General features: G+C 41.1%; 1 protein-coding gene across 1 annotated transcript in view; it reads right to left on the minus strand.

The window, feature by feature from the left end:
* LOC122807119 (haloacid dehalogenase-like hydrolase domain-containing 5) overlaps positions 1–17,247 on the minus strand; it is an 865,954-nt gene that overhangs the window by 100,042 nt on the left and 748,665 nt on the right. Inside the window, exon 6 of the mRNA XM_044078093.1 lies at positions 9,953–10,121. Coding sequence (XP_043934028.1) covers positions 9,953–10,121 — 169 coding nt within the window. The remainder of the gene's footprint in view (positions 1–9,952; positions 10,122–17,247) is intronic.

Here is a 17,247-nt window from a genome sequence, read left to right on the forward strand (position 1 = left end):
AGGGTTTTTATACAAGAGTTTATGGGTATTGTGTACTTCAAATGTATAGCTCCTTAGGTGCAGGTGGCAGAGATTCCATAAGTCAGCAATACTGATACAGTGATCTAATGAACATGTGTTAGTCCAAATGGCCTCTCAGTCCTTGTGGAAGACCTGATATGGCTCTCTATAGTTAAGATTAGGGTGAAACATTACATTCCCCAAGTGGAACTGATGGCCACAAGAAAACATCTTCTAAAACACAAATGTCTTTGTTGCTAAACACAAAGGCTCCAGAAGATGGGCAAACCTGTCAATCATGAAATTCATGTCTCAGGAGAATGTCTCGTCAAATGGTGACAGAAGGTTACAGAACCCCTTTAGGGAAATGATAAAGTACAGCTTTGTACCTACCATAAATGTAGATGCTAGAGTGTTCACACTGCTGCAGTCATCACACTTGGGTTATCTGCTGTCAGGTGGTCCCGCAGTCGACCCGAGTTCCAATGTCTTGGTCCGGTGTCGGTTGCTGTCGCTTCTTCCCTGACGTCAGTGCGACAGGGGTATATTGCCCCAGATGTCAGGTGCCCCCAAATAGGAAGGCAATACATAATCCTAAGTAAATTACATAAGTAGAAAACAACAGCTACAGCTGTAAGCAAATACACCATATAGAAATACATCTTAGAGATTGTATAAATAGGGAGCCATAGATAAAACCCAGGTAAGAAGAGGTGAAGGTGGGAGGGTAACCTGGACTGCAACAGTGTGAACACTCGAACATCTACATTTATGGTAGGTACAAAACTGTACTATGTTCATCGTGTTACACTGCTGCAGTCATCTCACTTGGGTTGAATCCCAAAGCTAAGGCTGGGCGGTTGGTACTAAACAGGGTTTGGAGAAGCTAGTAGGCCCTGCAAAACTGCAGTGGCAAAGCCAGCTCTGGTTTTTGAGTATAGAGGTAAGTGGTAGTGCTTGGTGAAGGTGTGCAGCTTCCAAAATATCCTTGGTTGGTACCCCTCTGAGGAAGGCTGCTGATGTTGCTGTAGCCCTGGTGGAATGAGGCCTAATGTTACCAGGTACAGGTTTCTCATGGTGTGTGTAGCAGAAACGGATACAATGTCCTATCCATTTTGAAATGGTCTGTTTTGATATAGGCTTTCCTTGAGATCCTGCAGCACAGAATACAAAGAGCTGATCAGATTTTCTGAAAACCTTTGTTTTATCCAAGTAGAAACGTAATTGCATGTGAATGTCCAAAGAGTGTAGGAGCCTTTCCCCTTTATTCTGGGGGTTTGGATAAAAGGTGGGTAAATGAATGGTTTGGTTTAGAGCCACACTGGATACTACCTTTGGCATAAAGGAAGGGTTAGTTTGTAAAAAGACTCTGTCTTGATGTACAATGATGAAAGGCTCCACTGCCATTAGGGCCTGTAGCTCTGAGACTCTTCGTGCTAGAGTTATTGCTAGCAGCAGGGCAGTTTTCCATGATAAAAATTGTAAATCAGCTGAAAAAGCTGGCTCGAAGGGCGGTAGTGTAAGTTTTTCCAAAACAAAGTTGAGGTCCCAAGTTGGTGTTGGTGCTCTTCGGGGCGGTCTTATGTTCTTAGCCCCTCTGAGGTACTGTCTTAATAATGGATGTGAAAAAATAGGAGGATCCGTGTTATAATGAGCTGAAATAGCTGAAGAGTGGATCTTTATAGATGAAAAGGAAAGGCCTTTGTGCAACATTTCAGTTAAATATTGCAGAATCTGAGGAATATTTGGGACAAGAGGATTTTGACCTTTAGCCTGGTTCCAGGCGCATAATCTTTTCCATTTGTCTGAGTAGGTTTTCCTGGTGCTGGGTCTCCTGGCCTCCAGAATGACATCCATAACAGCTGTAGAAAGAAGTGTTGACTGGTTGTTTAGATAATCTGCCATGCAGCCAGATTTAAAGTCTTGAGCTGGCTGTGTAGAATCTGATTGTTTTGCTGAGTCAGCAGGTGAGGAATTTGAGGTAAAATCCATGGTGGGCCTTGAGCCATGTTCCTTAATATTGGATACCAGTGTTGGCGTGGTCAGTCTGGAGCAATGAATATCATTTGTGTCCTCTCTAATCTGGCTTTTAGCAGCACCTTTGCCAGAAGAGGCAGTGGAGGAAAGGCATACACTGTTAGTGTTTTCCAACTGAATGAGAGGGTGTCCACTTTCCAAGCTAGTGTGTGGTATGTCCTTGTGAAAAACTTTTGCAGCTGGTAGTTTTGGGGGGAGGCAAACAGATCTATGTCTGGGCTCCCCCATTTTTGAGTTATCATTGTGAATACTTGTGGGTCTAGTTTCCACTCATGAGGATCCATGATATTTCTGCTTAGTTTATCTGCCAATGTATTTTTCTTTCCTGGCAGGAATTGTGCTTGTAGTTGAACTTGGTAGGTCAGTGCTGTGTTCCACAAGGTCACTGCTTGCCTGCATAGGGTGTAGGAATGTGTGCCCCCTTGTTTGTTTATGTACCACATCACTGTGGTGTTGTCCGTCTTTATTAGAAGTTGTCCTGGATGTAGGAAGTCCTTGAAAGCTGTTAGGGCATTTTGTACAGCTAGCATCTCTTTTTGATTGATGTGGAGATGCATTTGATCTGCAGACCATTTGCCCTGAATACACTGTCCTGCCATGTATGCTCCCCAGGCTTAATCAGATGCATCTGTTGTCATTGTTTGCCTGGCTGTGGGCAAGGTGAAAGGCTGACCCTTGTTGAGGTGACATGCCTGAGCCCACCATAGAAACTCCTGTTGAAGGCAGGGAATTAGTGGTATTATTGTTTCCAAGCTGTGGCTGTATTGAGTCCATAAGCTTTTCAGGTACCATTGTAATTTCCTCATATGCAGTTTGGCATATGGTATTAGTAGTATGCAAGATGCCATGAATCCCAAGGCCTGCAGAATTTTTCTTGCAGGGAGTTGGGTCTTTGTTGCCATCATTTTGAAATATTGAGTTAGTTGTCCTTGCTTGTCTGGCGTGAGATAAGCCATCTGGGCCGTTGCATTTAAGCTGGCACCCAGGAATAGTATGTCTTGTGAGGGGCACTAGTTTTGACTTCTTTTCGTTTACTGTGTACCCTAGGCAACTTAGTAGGTTTTTTACAAATGCCAGATGTTTTAAAAGAATGTCCTTGCTGTCTGCTTGAATAAGGCAGTCGTCCAGGTATGGATATATTTGGATTCCTCTTTGTCTGCAGTATGCAATTACTGGTGCCAGGCATTTTGTGAAGACCCTAGGTGCAGTAGATAAGCCAAAGGGCAGTGCAGAGAATTGGTAATGAGTTGTACCTGCTATAAATCGGAGGTATCTTCTGCAATTTTGTCTGATAGGGACATGCAGGTATGCCTCCTTGAGGTCCAACGTTACTAGCCAAGGCTTCTTGCCCAGCATGGGAGACTCTCACCACTATCTAAAATTATGGAACGTTGCATACACCATCAACTTTTACATCACCTTCTACATAATAATCTACTGGCAGACACCCAACATGGTTTTAGACCTTTCCATAGCACTTCCACTGCTCTTCTCTCTTTTACAGACTCAAACAAAAATCGCAATAATAACCTATTCTCCTCTGCTTTATTTCTCGACCTCTCTAAAGCCTTTGATATGGTCAACCACCACCTTCTGCTGGACACTTTGAAATCTCTTTCTCTTGACTCTTTGGCATTGCGCTGGTTTAACTCCTATTTGAAAGATAGAAAACAATCAGTCCTTTGGGACAACCATCTATCCTCTCTGCTCCCTGTCACAATCGGAGTCCCCCAAGGATACATCTTAGGTCCCCTTCTCTTCTCCATATTTATAAATAACCTGTCTATTTCCCTCCCAACATCCACATGCATTCAGTATGCAGATGATTCAACATTCATCTGTACTGCTGCATCTCCAGCTGAACTCCATTCTTCCACCCAAAAAGTCTTTACAGCAGTAGAAAACTGGTTTCAACAAATCTGTCTCCTCCTCAATCCCAAAAAAAAACAAATTATTACTTTTTTCTCCAACCCTTAAGTCTGCCCCTTTCTCCTTTTCTATTGTCTCTTACAATGGCACTATCATCACACACCTGATTGTTCCACTAAACTGCTATGGTTTACAATAGATAATCAACTAAACTTTGATTCTCACATTGACCTAACCATCAAAGCTGTTAATAAAAAGATAGGTGCCCTCTACAGACTTAAGCCCTTTCTTACAGCAACTACCAGGGTGTCTCTAGCCCAAACTCATCTCATCTCTACATTATTGTATGCCTCTCCATCTTTTATCAACCTATCAAAATCTAACCTTCACAAACTAGCAACATCCTACCATAGCATTGCCAGGTTTGCCACAGGTTCCCCATTTCGTACCCATCATTGTGTTAATCTCAAAAACCTTGGCTGGCTTGAACTTCAAAATCTTATTCTTCTACATCAATTAGCTATCACCCATAACATTCTCTACTACCCCACTAATACACCCATACTGAACAACCTTGTAGCCCCTTACAAGAATCTTACTTCCCTTCGCTCAGCTAACAAACTGCTAGTAAAAACTCTCAAATCTAACAATAAATCTGGTGACTCCTTGTTCACAAATGTTGTTGGCTCACACTGGAATAAACTCCCTCAGAACTAACTACTTTAGTCTCATCTCAACTTTTCAAGAAACATTTAAAGGACCATTTCAAAACTCACTGGCTTTGCCCTTGCTCAAATCCCGACTGACCCCAGCATCCAACTTATAGATTATACTTCTCTTCCAGTAAAGTTCTCTCAATTCCCTACTGTTATACACCCATCTCTTCTACTTGTCTCTCTCAATACTACTTCTCCTCATCTGTAGCTCACCTGGCATCTACTTGGACATTACAATTCCTATATCTGTCTCTCTCTCTCTATACTTGATATATTACTCCAACCTGTCATCTCATCTACTATCAAAACCTTGTTTGTTACTTCTTACTGTGTATTTCTGGGTCTTATAACTATTTGCTCATGCACAAAATGCTCACCATATTTGTTAATACTGTAAATATTGTATAGACTCTAGTGTTTGTTTATTTTTTTATTTCTGCATCCAAATTCCTGCATCACTCAGATTGTAGGGTTAGGGATCCTCGTGGTATTTTTTTTCTGTTAAATTGATTCCATACTGTTGCTATGCTACTTGTAAATAGTTCTGTAGCTTCTTATAATTTGATGTTTTATGCCAGTTACTAGTATATATTAGTGGAGCTTTTCTCCTCGGGCCTCTTCTGAAAATGGACATATATCCAGCCAGACTAGCCCGGTCAACAAATGTAAAATAAATAAAATAAATAAATAAAAGTTGCTGAAGTGTGAGCATCTTGAATTTGGGTACTTCCAGGTATGTTTAGAATTGAAAGGTCCAGAAGGGGTCTCCAGGCTTTGTCCTTTCGGGGAACCAGAAAGAGTCTTGAGTAAAATCCTTGTCCTTGCTCCTGTGTAGGAACCTGTTGAATGTCTCTCATGTCCATGAGTGCTGTAATTTGTTTTTGAGCCTCTGCCCGTTGATTTGATGGCAGGTTTGGCATTCCTTTTATCCTTGGTAAAGTGTGAAAGTGGAACCTGTATCCCTGAGTTACAATATTTAGGACCCATTTGTCTTTTGTGATGATGTGCCAATTGTCTGCAAAAAGTGCAAGTTTTCCTCCCAAGGGAGCTGCCAAGAGTGATTTGCTTGACAGTCTGAGGGGTAAGTCATTGTGATTGTCTTCTGATAGTTTGAGACCTGTCTTCTCCTCCTTTCTGGGTTGTGGCACCCTATTGTTGTGGCTTGTAAGAGCCTTGTGGCTGACCTCTGCCCCTTGGGCATCTGTATTTGGCCCTCTGAGGTCTGTCAGAAGTTGGAAAGGACCAGTTTTTGGTTGGCCAATTTCTGCTGAAACGAGGGGGTTGGACCTGTAAAATATCATTGACCGTCTGCATAGATGTTGCCTTATTCTCCATTTCCTTTAAAACCTCTTCTGCTTTCACACCAAATAAAACCTCCTGCTGTAAGGGTGCATCCAATAACTTTGCTTTAACATGATCAGGTAAAGGTTGTTCTTTTAACCAAGCATGCCTACGAATGACAGACCCTGTTAGAGCTGCTCTGCAAGAAGCTTCCAATTAATCAAATCCACATTGCAAAGTATGTTTTCCCACTTGTTCTGCTGCATGCAACAAATCTTGCATTTCCTTGTAATCAGGCTGCTCTGTATGTGTGCTCATTTTTTGTTTTAATTGAGACATCAAATATTGTTGATATTTCAGCATGTGAAACTGGCAATTTAAGGCCCTCATAGCTAGAGTAGCTGAGATATATATTTTCTTTCCCCATCTGTCTAGTGCTCTAGAATCCCTTTCAGACAGTACAGGATTTTTAGCAATAGAGGCCTTAACCCCTTTGGGACCCTGGGAAATGGTTTCTGGGTCAGCAACAGGGCTTTAATATAGGAATTTATGTGAGTCAGGGATTCTGTAGTATCTGTCTGGTTTGGCTGGTGCAGGAGGTAATGAATCTGGGTTAAGGCTAGATTCTGAATAAACATCATCCACAATGTCTAACACAGGTGGAATAGCAAGAGGTCTGTGCTGGAATAAGAGGAACTCTCAGAGCCTTTTCTTAGAATCAGAGAAATCCTGGCCTTCCCAGTGGAAATGTTCCCTCATGGTATGTAAAGTTTCCCCAAAAGAGATGTCTTCTGGGGGAGATGCTGAAGGAATAGACTCTTCAGCATCAGAGTCTTCATAAGGGGGAAAAAAGAGTACTCCTGTTCCTGAGAAGAATCTGAGGTAATGGAAACATGGTCAGAGGAAGTGTAGTCCTCCTCCTGTCTAGGCCTTTTGTCAGGTGGGGGATGGGAACCCCTGATTAGGGTAATTAAGTCTTCGGCCATCTTAAGCATCTGTTTCTTAGGCATGGGGCCTTGCACTGGAGACTGCTGCACAGGCTTCCTTACTTTTAATGGAGTTTTCAGTTTTGCAAAGGATTTAATAGCAAGTGTAGTCGGGTCTGAAGACATCTTCAGCAACTGACGGCCTTTCAACTGCACCGGAATCCCCATCAGCCATGGAGTCGGAAGGGCCTAAAGATAAAGACTCTGGAGGCCCTGCAATCTTCGCTTGGGAGTTGGATGCAGGCTGGGGTTCTAAATCAGCGGTCGTCAGGGGCTGCGTAGGCGCCTCACTGAAAACCGGAGAACCGGCGACTGGCCTAGCAGAGGCCTCTGTGTCTGGTTTGGGTCTCGGCTGCCTGTCCTTATCTTTGCGCTTTTTATGCGTCCCAGTCATCGGTTGCTCCGACGACATGGTATAATTAAATTTTCTACCAAAATAATGTCGGGCGAAATCAAACAGATGTTTAATAGTTCATTTGTTAAACCTAGCACAAACCCGACAACCTGTGACATCGTGGTCTGGGCCTAGGCAAGGGATACAATAACAATGAAAATCCTTATGAGGTATTTGCTTCCCACAAGAAATGCAATTATTAACTTTTTCTGACATCGGACTGAGGCAAGAAAAGGTTCCCCAATGGGGTACTTAGCTTTATTGAAGACTTCGGTCTGAAATTCGATTTGAAAATCTCAGGAGTCAGCCGACCGGCACTTGCGAACTGTTTCTGCTTCGGGCACTGCGCGGCAAGAAAGACTGAAGAAAATGGCGTTGGCTGCCTCTTTTATACCCCTGTCGCACTGACGTCAGGGAAGAAGCAACAGCAACAGACGCCGGACCAAGACTTTGGAACTGGGAACTGCGGGACCGCCTGACGGCAGATAACCCAAGTGTGATGACTGCAGCAGTGCAACACGATGAACATCCAGCTGTTTTCGGATCTCTACTGCTAGACCTGTAGAATGATGGATTAGAAGACAAGAAACGGTTGCTGCTTTACTACTGTTTCTTAAAGCTGCATGCTCACTTTCATACAGCACTTCCATATGATATAAGCAACAGGAGGAGAATGCCTGCCTGTAAAGCCTATACAACAGGCATTTAGCTATCATCTACACAGACACGCCTCAATCACTTCTAACCATACAATGCATTTTTCACTGCCAGGGTATATTCCATTACATTAAATCACTGATGAATAGGACTAAACCATCAGACAACCACAGTCTAAATGAAGAAATTTCTCCAGTTTCCTAACTTAATGTTAATCCCTATCATTTTACAATAGGTGTTACTTTCTAATTGGCCATTCCTATCCACAACTCTCCCTTCACAAGATTATGTGAAACTAGACTGCGACTCTCCACCCCATCTTTTACCTAGAATGAACACACTTCTGGGCCAGCAGTCTCTCCACAAACTTCATATTGTCTAATCTTCTCATCTCAGAAATTTGCTTCAGAACCTTCTCAACCATACTAGTCCCTTTCCTTGGGTATGATCTTCCAACTGCAGGCCATCCCCATAGACCCTAGTTGAGGAGAACAAATAAGCATATTCCAGGAGTCTTTTATACCCAACAACCCCTCCTCATCAAAGAAACCACAATCCTGCTTATAATTATACTTCCCAGACTGTGAGTGGATTGTGCAAGTCTCAGACCATCACTTTCAAAAGTGCACCATTAATACACCTGATCAGCTCCTCTTGCAGTACAAGCCAAGACAATTGATTTAACTCTTCAAAAATTATTCCATCTACCCAAACTTGAAGGTAGTCTTATTCTGTGATACACACTGCCAGTCACCATCAAAAAAGAAAATCACAAACTGACATGGGTCAACAAGAATCAACATACATTTTGTTCCTGCCTTGCAGATAATACTGAGTAAATGAAGGCATTATAATTCATACTTCACAATGTGCCTTTTTTTTTTTTTGTTTACACTTATCCAATCAGAATCCACAGTACTGTTATGATATCAGCACACTAAGACTGACTCAACAGCAAGAATTTGATAAAAATCAAGAATCACTGCAACAAGAAATGCTATGGCTAGAAATTCAGGCTATGACTAAGGAAGGGTTTACTCATGCTAAGGGGGAGTGGTAATGGTGCTTGGGAACTTAAAAAAAATGGTACTGGTGAAGGACTCAAATCCTATAACTAAATAGGGGTCTATATTACAACGTAGAACTCACAGGAGTCCTAACGTTGTACTATCTAACCCATATGTTCGAAATGTGAAAATAGTGAAGCCACAGAACACAGATTTTTTTCCCAGGGGGGGAAAAAAAAATCGGCGGGCCGTTTTCACAGCTTTGCTGTTTCCTCCACTGTGGTGTGATCTCGGAGTTGGTATATTTAAGTAGGGGGGTGTGGGGGGCAAAGCTCCCTCATTAGTTTAAGTTTAAAGTGTACGTGTTTTTTTTTTTAATTTTGTACCAGAACAGCGATTTTTTTCCCTGGGAAAATAAATCGCTGTTCTGTGTTTTCGTACTTTTTCCTGGTTCGATATTACATAATTCGAACTCCTGTGAGTTTCACGATGTAATATAGACCCACTAGTAGAATGAAAGAATTTGTGAGAATGAGCTGAGGCATCTCTCCTTGAAGTAAATAAGTGCACCACCTGCTTAGAATTAAACAATAATTTCCTTGGGCAGTCCATCACAGCAAAGTTGTGAATAAAACAGGAGAACACTAGGACTGTTTCTTGTTAAATCAAAAATGATTCCAATGTTCTAACTGTTTTCACAACAGACCAAAAACAGTCTCTGTTGAAACAAACAGACATATTTACATATTTTTTTTTACTAATGTCAGGAGGCAAAATGCAGTTATGGATGTTTCACTCAAGAACAAAACAGGAACTACATTGGCAAGAATTCACTGAGAATGGGTAAAAGGACAGTGATGGCTGCAAGCATTATGCTGCTGAAACAATGGAAAATAATTAGCAACCTTTCCTAGCTACTGCCTGAAGGATCCCAAAAGATAAATTTCACAGTTTGAAAGGACTGGTTCTGAAGTAAAAGATCTTTCTTAAGAGGGTCAAACTTACCTTGGTGACTGTGCTTCTGCCATCCACATTAGGTCAATATTACAAGCAAACAAAGGCACTCTGCTTTGACGTTGATGCGCATTTCCAGGATTACCACTGGTCAGAATAACATCAATAACGAGCTGGAGATTGGTTTCCCACCTTACTGGTTCTCCAAAGAGGATGATCGCTGTAAAAAAAAAATCAAAACAGAAAAAGTAATCTATACTGTGGAAATTTTGCTTACTGATTTACAACTACAATACTGTGAGCAGGATGCCACTATTATCCAAATAGTGAAATTAGCTCAGGATTTAAATCTGCAGATTCAGATGATATGATGGCATTTTCACTTGCAAAATGCTACAAGAACTACATATAACCTGCAATTTATTTACTTATTTCACTTTTTATAACTACATAAAGCACAATTAGTTATTAATAGATACAGCACTACTGTATTCAACAGATATCAGTTTATGTTCTGTTAGTTAACACACAGGATTAATGCTATGAGCTGTTAACCAGCTGCTCCCACTAATCCATGGTTTGATTCCCTCAGCCTTTATTTGCTCCCTGTGTAGCTTGGAGTAAGTCATTAATAAAAGGGTGCTCCTGGGTCACCCCTGAAAGGAGACACTTGTGTCCAGTGGGCTTACATGGATAACAAATAAAATAAATAAACAAACTCATAGGCAAGTACATTTTAAGCCTAGCCAATTTCCCTTTCAAAGGTGAGAATCATATTATGTACCTGGTGACTGTGAGGTAAACACTTTAACCATTATACCAACCCTCAATTAAATAAATTGGCACGTGATGTTTTTGATGCATGCTATTTAGCTGCATATACAGAAACATATGTATACTTCTACAACTCACTCTAAAGGTTTACACCTTATATGTTTACAAATTCTACTACCATGAAACTGCTTTATTAACCTCTCTATTCATTATTTGCCTTTTTCTTGTTTGTATTGTAATTCCCGGGCTGTGGCTGAAATGGGTCCATCTGGTTTCAGTCCACTACCCCAGTATAAAAACAAGAAAAATAAATAACTAAATAAACTACATAACTCTGACATTGTGACTTATCCACAAGTAAAGATCTTTAAGCATTTCTAAAACATGTTTGACTGTCATCTGTCAAGAACTTTTACAGTACTGGCTATGTGATAGTTGAAGGCTTTTCCCCTTATAGTTTTTTTTTAAGTGAACAGCCTCACTGAACTCATTTACTGAAAACCTCAGTTCACGGTATCCTAAGTTGTGGGCACTGACTCAGGAAATAAATATTAATGCACCACTATTAATTGGAGGCACACTTTTCTCTATAGTTCACCTTGTTCGGCACCTCTCTTCTATGTACATGGTAGATGGGCTCCAACGGTAAAACTGTTAATTGATATGAATGTGCTTGTTAGCCTGTTAACTAGGCATTAGTCCTCCATAAGTATGATGATACAAAAGTACTAATGCCGTCATGCTAAGCTAGGCTTCAATGAATAGGTATCTCTTACACAGGCACATTTCGAAGGCAGGGATCTATGTCATATACTTTCTCATATAAAGGTGCCTTAACAGGTTTATTTCAATCAAGTTTTTGGAAGCTCGAACGTCATATGGGCAAGACCATAATTTTGGCTTTCTGAAAACTCGGAGCATTTGTATGGAAGTTGAGATACAGTGGAGATCAAGGAATTTACACTTTTCCCCACTGTAGTATGATCTTGGAGCTGGTACGTAATTTTTAGGGGGTGTAGCAGGCACAGGGGGGCTTGACACCCCATGCAAAAACATATATTTTTGTTGGTTTGTTTTGTTTCATCTGAGTTTCCAAAATCTCAATAATCTGACATAAACCCATTTTAACAACTTCTTGAAGTTGTCTGAACTGATGGCATTATTAAAAACATAGGGCATCCTCATTACAAAAATACTCTTACCCTGTTACGGTCTCCTTTTAAGTTTGTATTTTTATTCCTCAAAACTGAGTACCTGTGCAGCAACTTTGAGTTCAACATCTCATAAAATAATCTTTGAATACTTATGCTCTGTACTTGGGGGAGGGGGACAATACTGTTAATCGACATTTTGAAATGAGAAGTCTTTAAAACAAAGCTTTTAAGTACCTTGTACAGTTGTTATGCTCTAGTTTTATGGTAGAACATAACAGTATCCAACAAAGAACATGTTGGGAGGATGCAATGCACTTTGCTTTGCCACAATTCTTTCTGCATGTGGAAGTCTAAAGTGTAACACAGCTTTTAAAATTGGTACAGGATCAGTGATATACTTTGCTTCGTACCATTATCTGTTAAGGCAGTCTAAGTGTGTTACAGCTTTCAAAGCTATAAAATACTTTGTTTTCCTACGTTTTTTTTTTTCTTCCATTTCATTGTATGCTGGAGCACTTGAAACTCCATCTACTGCAAGGAACTGCTTTGACAGCCTTAAGCCTATTAAATCTTTCCAAGCAGGAAATACGGTAGTGCTTCTGAACTTTTTTTCTGTGTAATTGTTAGTACACACAACATATAAAGCTCAACTTACTACAAAGAATTAAGACAGAGTCTTTCTGATCGTAAGAAAATATTTTTATGTTCTCAAAATGGCTGTCAAGATTCCAGATTCAACTCCTGAGCTTTGCTTTGCTCTGGTCTCAAGATGAACTTCTTGAAATCCATTTCTTAAACATATAACAGTTTGGTTATGAATACAGATCCAACAATAACCATCTCTTTATGCCCCAATATTTATTACCATTAAGCATTCTGCTGCTTAGGAGCCCATTATTTTTTCAAATGAAATCAAATAATCCTATCATCCCTGTTAGTGATCTCTTTTTACCTAAATAGGTTTCAGATTCAGCTTATGGTCACAAGGTATTAGCAGATACTGATAAAAGGACAGACATGGTCATACAGTTTGTACCTAGAACAGCCAGTCAACATCCACTTGTCTGAATAGGCAAAATAGCAAAATAAAACGCATCCCAATTTGAGAAAGTTTTTAGAAAAGCATTTTTTCTTTGTGGGGATTAACCATTCAGACCTCCACAAGCCACTCTTGTTTTCTGGATGAATTTTTGAATTTTGTGCCATTTTTTCCTGATTAGGCCAAAATGATGTTGGCCAGATATTCTGCTACCCTACTCTTCACATTTGATGCAACAATCTAAGTTATCCAAAACTTCTAAGGTAACAGTAAATGGGTGTCTTCTATAGAACATTGCCTTATCAGTTCTGTTACCGAGATATCTTAAAGCTTCTGCAATTTCTGAAAAGTACATGAAATGTCATGACTAAGCTGTTGAGGAGTGCATTAATTTTACTATACCTTACTTAATATATCAGACTGAGATCTTTTTTACAGTCTTTGTACAGGAAAATTTATTACACAAAACATATATGTTGGGAAAGGTAGGATTTGAGCTCTACCTCCACTAACAAAAGAATACAGTGCACATTTATATTTTGTCTTCTCTAAAACAGAGTACATAATTCAGAAGTAAAAAATCAGCCGTCAAAGACTACACTTTCGTCATGTAAAAGTCTCAATTTTCTTTATGTCCAGTTTTGACAAAACTTAAATCATTAACTTTCAACACATGCTCAGCCTTTTGCATAGTCTAGATTTGTCCATACTTTTATATCTTACTGTAGCCATCTGCTATGCATTATTACACTTCACCATGGCAGGAAAAAAAACAAAACTTTCTCTGCCAACACCAAAATTACATAATCAGTACAGCTATTTCAGTGGAAAAGTACTGCATAACATTTAAATGCATGCATAATATGTAATTTTGAACTCACTTCTCATGAAGTTTTAAACAAAGCCATTCACATAACAGAAACTCTCAGTTTATTACTCAGTAGCAGTTTGTTATACATTAATCAGTTTAAAGCAGTTATACAAATACAATCTGGTCAATGCACCTCAGAAGAGGGTTGCATATAACAGACATGACCACGTATACATAAAAATCTTGCTAAGTGTTATAAGTATCTGCATTTTAGTAGTCTTTAGTGATGATTTTTCTTTCTTTATTGTAAGTAGATTTGCTTATTGGGGTCTGTATTAGTTCGCCAAAATGCTATTCCGGCAAACACCTACTCTAACCCATAATTAGCAAACATTGCATCAGCAACTCACTGAATTTACTAAGGGCAAAGTACAGTTTTGTACCTACCATAAATGTAGATGTCCGAACTGGATAGCATCTGCAGTCATAACAAGTGGGTTGTCCTGTCGTCAGGCAGCCCTGCAGTCGGCCGGATTCCAAAGTCCGGGTCCGGCTTCGGCTGATGTCGCACTCCACCCGACGTCATCTCTGTTGGTCTTCGGGTATAAAAGCATCAGCCGACGCCATTTTCCTCAGTGTTTCTTGCCCCAGATGCCAGTAGCCCTCTTGCAGGCTAAAAATTTGGATAGATGCCAATGTTTCCAAATAGATAGAGGTAAACACAACAATAAGCATATATGTACATATATACAAACAAATACACCATAAAGACTCCCCAACAGCTAGCTATTAGGAGGGTAAACACCCTAGGAGTACCACAGAGGGGAAGGAGGGAGGGTAATCCTGACTGCAGATGCTATCCAGTTCGGACATCTACATTTATGGTAGGTACAAAACTGTACTATGTCCTTCATGGATGCATCTGCAGTCATAACAAGTGGGTAGAATACCATAGCCAACTGGGGGAGGAGGCTAAAGTAGATTATGGTGTGTTTAGGATCCCTTGCAGTACAGCAGTGGCAAACCCTGCTCGGGATCTGGAATATAGAGGCAAATTATAATGCTTGGCAAATGTATGCACGGAGGTCCAAGTAGCCGCCTCAATAATGTCTTTGGTTGCCACTCCTCGTAAGAAGGCTGTGGTAGTGGCTGTTGCCCTTGTAGAATGAGGTCTTATGTTCTGTGGAATTGGTTTTCCATGGAAGGAGTAACAGTATCGTATGCAATTTCCTATCCATTTGGAGATTGTCTGTTTGGAAATAGCTTTTCCTTCCCTTCCTGTTGCATAGGCTACAAAAAGTTGGTCAGTCTTTCTGCTATTTTTGTTCTGTCCAAGTAGTAGCGTAGCTGTCTATGTACATCCAAGGTATGCAGTATTCTTTCCCTCTGTTTTGTGGGTTGGGAAAGAAGGTAGGTAGGTGGATTGCCTGGTTTAAAGACACTCTGGATACCACCTTGGGCATAAATGTAGGATTAGTCCTCATGGACACTCTATCTTGGTGGAAGATTAGGAAGGGTTGCACTGCCATTAAGGCCTGTAGTTCTGAAACCCTCCTTGCTGAAGTAATTGCCAGTAGGAAAGCAGTTTTCCATGACAGGTGTTGTAGGTCTGCTGTTGCTGCTGGTTCAAAGGGTGATAGTGTCAACTTTTCTAGCACAAAGTTTAAATCCCAAGCTGGTAATGGTGGTTTCCTTGGAGGTTTTACATTCTTGATTCCTCTGAGGAACTGCTTGAGCAAAGGGTGCGAAAAAACAGGTGGATCAAAGCTGTATTCTGCTGAAATAGCTGATGCATGTATCTTGATGGAGGAGTAGGACAGGCCTGAATGAAGAAGTTCGCCAGATACTCCAGAATGTTAGGCATATCTATGTTTGACACATCTTTTCCTCTTTCCGTACTCCAAATGACAAACCTTTTCCATTTTCCAGCATAGTTCCTTCTTGTTGAAGGTCTGCGTGCTTCAAGAATAATGTCTTTAACTCTTTGGGAAAGTTCTGGATTAGCTGCTGCTATGTGATGTTCCATGCAGTCAGTTGCAGCGTTTTTAGGTTTGGATGTATGATGCTGTAGTTGTTCTGAGTTAACATCAAAGGCATCAGGGTATTGGCCACATATTGTTCCGAGACATGCTCTTCAGTAGTGGGTACCAGTGTTGTCTTGGCCAGTTTGGAGCTATCAGGATTATCCTTGGACGTTCTTCCTTGATTTTTAGTAGTACCTTGTGTATCAAAGGAAGAGGTGGGAATGCATATGCTGTTAGGCCTTTCCAGTTGAAGGAGAGTGAGTCCACTTTCCATGCTAGTGGGTGGAATGTCCTTGTGCAGAATTTTTTGAGCTGGTGATTGAGAGGTGATGCGAATAGGTCTATCTGTGGTATTCCCCACTTCTTCGAGATGGTCTTGAAGATGTCCGGGTGCAGCTTCCATTCGTGGGCATCCGAAGTGGTTCTGCTTAATATGTCTGCTAGAGTATTGTCTTTCCCCGGTACAAATATTGCCTGTAACTGAATGTTGTAGCTGAGTGCCAGGGTCCACAGCTCCAAGGTCATTCTGCATAGGGGGTATGAATGAGTGCCTCCCTGTTTGTTAATGTACCACATGACTGTGGTGTTGTCTGTCCTTATCATCAACTGGCCCTCTTTGAGAAATGGTTTGAACTTTTGGATTGCCATTTTTACTGCCAGCATTTCTTTTAGATTGATGTGCAGGTGAAGTTGATCCTGTGTCCACAATCCTTGCACGCATTTGTCCAGCATGTGGGCCCCCCATCCTAGGTCTGAAGCGTCTGTTGTGATGGTCTGGCTTGGTTGACATCTGCGAAAGGGTAGGCCTGGGTTTGACTGGCATGCCTGAGCCCACCATAGGAACTCCTGTTTTAAGCATGGAATTAGTGGGATTTCTGTTTCTAGACTGTGTCTGTGTTGGGACCATAAATTCTTTAGGTACCACTGTAGTTTCCTCATATGTAGTCTGGCAAATGGGACCAAGATTATGCATGATGCCATGAAGCCCAAGGCCTGCAGAACTTTTCTTGCTGTTAACTTGTTCAGTTTTGTTAGTGCCAAGAAGTAAAGAGGAAGTTCTTTTTGTTTTTCTGTAGTCAGGAATGCCATTTGTTGTACTGTGTCCAATTCCGCGCCCAAGAATGTCCTTGTTTGGGATGGTATCAGCCTTGACTTTTGTAAATTGACTGTGTATCCCAGTCCTTGTAGCAAGTAAATGACCCTTTGTAAATCTGTTGTCAGCTTGATCCGACCGACCGGCACTTGCGAACAGCTTCTGCTTCGGGCGCCACGCGGCAAGAAAGACTGAGGAAAATGGCGTCGGCTGATGCTTTTATACCCGAAGACCAACAGAGATGACGTCGGGTGGAGTGCGACATCAGCCGAAGCCGGACCCGGACTTTGGAATCCGGCCGACTGCAGGGCTGCCTGACGACAGGACAACCCACTTGTTATGACTGCAGATGCATCCATGAAGGACATCAAAATAGTTGTCTGAAGCACAATGGACCAACTTGTAGCTAACTCAAACTCACCCAAGTGGGGGGCTTAGCCCCCCAACTACA

The sequence above is a fragment of the Protopterus annectens genome, chromosome 7.part0 (assembly GCF_019279795.1).
Source record: "Protopterus annectens isolate FY-2018-M chromosome 7.part0, PAN1.0, whole genome shotgun sequence".
Lineage (NCBI taxonomy): Eukaryota > Metazoa > Chordata > Ceratodontiformes > Protopteridae > Protopterus > Protopterus annectens.